The 3202-nt window shown below is 44.3% G+C and overlaps 1 protein-coding gene across 1 annotated transcript; it reads left to right on the top strand.

Annotated features, from left to right (window-relative positions):
• Positions 1-2125, top strand: MYF5 (myogenic factor 5). Its single transcript, NM_001278775.1, is given in 3 exon segments — positions 1-565; positions 1372-1447; positions 1874-2125. Coding segments are annotated over 3 exon segments (768 nt in total). The 5' UTR covers positions 1-64; the 3' UTR covers positions 2065-2125.
• The last annotated feature ends 1077 nt before the right edge of the window (positions 2126-3202 follow it).

Genomic DNA, 3202 nt, shown 5'->3' with positions numbered 1-3202 from the left:
GGCTTCTCCCCGATCTGATCTATCTCGCAGCTGCCCAGGTGCACCGCCCGCCTGTCCGCAGAAGATGGACCTGATGGACGGCTGCCAGTTCTCGCCTTCTGAGTACTTCTACGATGGCTCCTGCATCCCATCCCCCGAGGGCGAGTTCGGGGACGAGTTTGAGCCACGAGTGGCTGCTTTCGGGGCGCACAAAGCAGACCTGCCCGGCTCAGACGAGGAAGAGCACGTGCGAGCACCTACGGGCCACCACCAGGCCGGCCACTGCCTCATGTGGGCCTGCAAAGCGTGCAAGAGGAAATCCACCACCATGGATCGGCGGAAGGCGGCCACCATGCGCGAGCGGAGACGCCTGAAGAAGGTCAACCAGGCGTTTGAGACGCTCAAGAGGTGCACCACGACTAACCCCAACCAGAGGCTGCCCAAGGTGGAGATCCTCAGGAATGCCATCCGCTACATTGAGAGCCTGCAGGAGCTGCTGAGGGAGCAGGTGGAAAACTACTACAGCCTGCCCAGGCAGAGCTGCTCTGAGCCCACCAGCCCCACCTCCAGCTGCTCCGACGGCATGGTAAGAGAAAGCTCGGGACCTCCTAGGCCCTTCTAATCTTTTCCAAAAAACTTTACCTCTCGTTTAAGCCAGGTGTAGCAACCGAATATTCTGATAGTTGGCTGTGGGGGTGAGGAGGCAGTTGCCCTAAGAGAGATGCCCCATTTAGACAGACGCCAGGAAACCGCTGCTGAAGAGCATAATACTTTGCCTCCCAAGTTCTAGGTGAACGTTGCCGGGGGAGGTTCTCATGTGAGACGGGTGGCTGTGAATGATCAGAGGTTTTCTCCATTACTCACTTTACTTCCGATATATACCCCCCGTGGACCCCACCGTACACTAACGTTTAAAGGCAACTGACGGAGGCTCCCCATAGCGCATGGTTTCTAACTCTAGGCAGAAATGGGATGAAACACCCGCATGGCCCCGGTTGCTGCTCTGCTGAGGCCTGGCTGGAAGATGTTGATGCATTCTTTTCAGAGGGTGTCTGCTCTAACGCTGCCAGGTTTTAATGTGTTTTTGCCCTGGGAAAGTGTTCTCTCTCCGAATTAGTGTGGCTTCCTTCCACCCCAATCCATTTTGCATGGTTAACCCAGTGCACGTTGCTGCCGAATTCCACCCCGCCCCTCTCCTTTTCTCCCAGTACAGTGACTGACCTCAGCGCCCTTGCCATTTGGGGAGGCGAGCCCTTCCTAAATCAAGGCAGTGAAGGTGACTGAGAGTGGTCAACTTTCGAAGCTGGAGGGCAAGCACTGCCTCACCCTCCATCAGAGCACCTTTCGCCAAGACCTGAAAACAAATGCCTTCTTTTGTGTCTTTTATTATAGCCTGAATGCAACAGCCCTGTCTGGTCCAGAAAGAGCAGCAGTTTTGACAGTATCTACTGTCCGGATGTACCAAATGGTAAGAACGAACGCCTTTAGAGGAGGTTAAAGACCAGTTCAGCTTCACAGTTCAGCCCATCAAATCAGTCTGTCCTTCCAGGCAGTTATCTGGAGGAAAAGAGAATGGTTTTTACAGGGACTTTTTGGCAGAGCAAAATAAACATCTGCTCAAAATTCCCCTCAGAGATACTCCCATGCACACATACAGGCACATGAGCTTTTGCTTAAAACATTACCGAGGGTGCTTCTCCACTCCCCACCTGCACCCCCATGAACTGCTAGATATATATGTTGCAAATTTCTACACTGGGGTTTCTGTGACCACCTGACCTCTGGGTTTCAAAGGAGCTGACCTGCAGTTCAAAGGGCAACATAAGCAAGTCTACCTATTGGGTTTTTTTTTTTTTTTAAATGTTTTTTTTTTTTTTTTTCCTTGTATCTTTAGTATATGCCACGGATAAAAGCTCCTTATCCAGCCTGGATTGCTTATCCAGCATAGTGGATCGGATCAGCAACTCCGAGCAACCTGGACTGCCTCTCCAGGACCCAGCCTCTCTCTCTCCAGTTGCCAGCACTGATTCTCAGCCTGCAACTCCAGGGGCCTCTAGTTCCAGGCTCATCTACCATGTGCTATGAACTAAAAATCTAGTCTAGACCATTTCTGCCAGGAGTGCCTATTACACAGGAGGAAGGAGGCCCAAAAGGCCCAAAAGCAAGACAACCTGTATATAAACATTTTTTTTTTCAGTTGTAAATTTGTAAATACTATCTTGCCACTTTATAAGAAAGTGTATTTAACTAAAAAGTCACTATTGCAATTAATTCTTTATTTCTTCTTCTTTTCCTTTGTCTTGGCATTAAATATATAGTTCCAATGGTATTATTTCTTATAGGGGCAATTCATCCAAGGTAGCTCGTTGCAATGCTTAACTTATACTTTTTATAAATATTGCTTATCAAAATATTACCTCTGATGTTTAGAGCTTTATTTTTTTCCCCTTTAAAATATTAGAACAAATACTAGAACTGGAAATCAGTTATAGGGAGTTTTAAATATATTTAACTTTTTTGCTTCTCTTTAATCCTTTGGTTATATTGTGTTAAGTAAAAATATAACATACTGCCTAATGGTATATATTTTGATCTTATAAGAAATGCATCTTTTTAATGTAAGCACAAAATAGTACTTTGTGGATGATTTCAAGATGTAAGAGATTTTGGAAATTCCACCATAAATAAAATTGTTTAAATGAAGAATCATTTTGATTTATGATTTTGTTAAAAGAACCTCTAATAGCATTGGCAGTGATTGATACGTTATCTTTGAGCTGGGGCTAACAATACTGAAAGAGTTGGTTTGGTAGATAAAACTGAATATTTATCATCTTATAGACTCAGATTAGCTCTCGTTGGTACCACAGATAAATACACCATATTTCTATGTTAAGCATATTTCAAGGGTGCTTGCTAACTAAGAGTTTTTCCTTTAGCTTAATGTTGTATCATATAAAGTCAAGTTGTGTGCATATGTAAAGGAAACATAATTATTCAGGGCAATAAAATATTTTTAAACAAAAAGAATGTACATTCCATCACCTTAATACCTACAGTACATTAGAAATCATGAGTTAGGTCATATTTATCTACGTGCCTGAAAACATCATGATATATTAAATCATGACCATTGTCAATCAAATACTTCAAGATATTGAGCTGATTTTTTTGTGTTACTAAAGTGCTGGCATAAGGAAATTTACACAAACTAGTAAAGTGA

This window comes from Sus scrofa, chromosome 5, assembly GCF_054392235.1.
Source record: "Sus scrofa isolate SSC_HxYL_T2T_F1_AM1 chromosome 5, Sscrofa_HxYL_maternal_Yorkshire_Landrace_v2.0, whole genome shotgun sequence".
NCBI classification, from domain to species: Eukaryota; Metazoa; Chordata; class Mammalia; order Artiodactyla; family Suidae; genus Sus; species Sus scrofa.
This window is presented reverse-complemented; position numbering and strand designations above follow the sequence as displayed.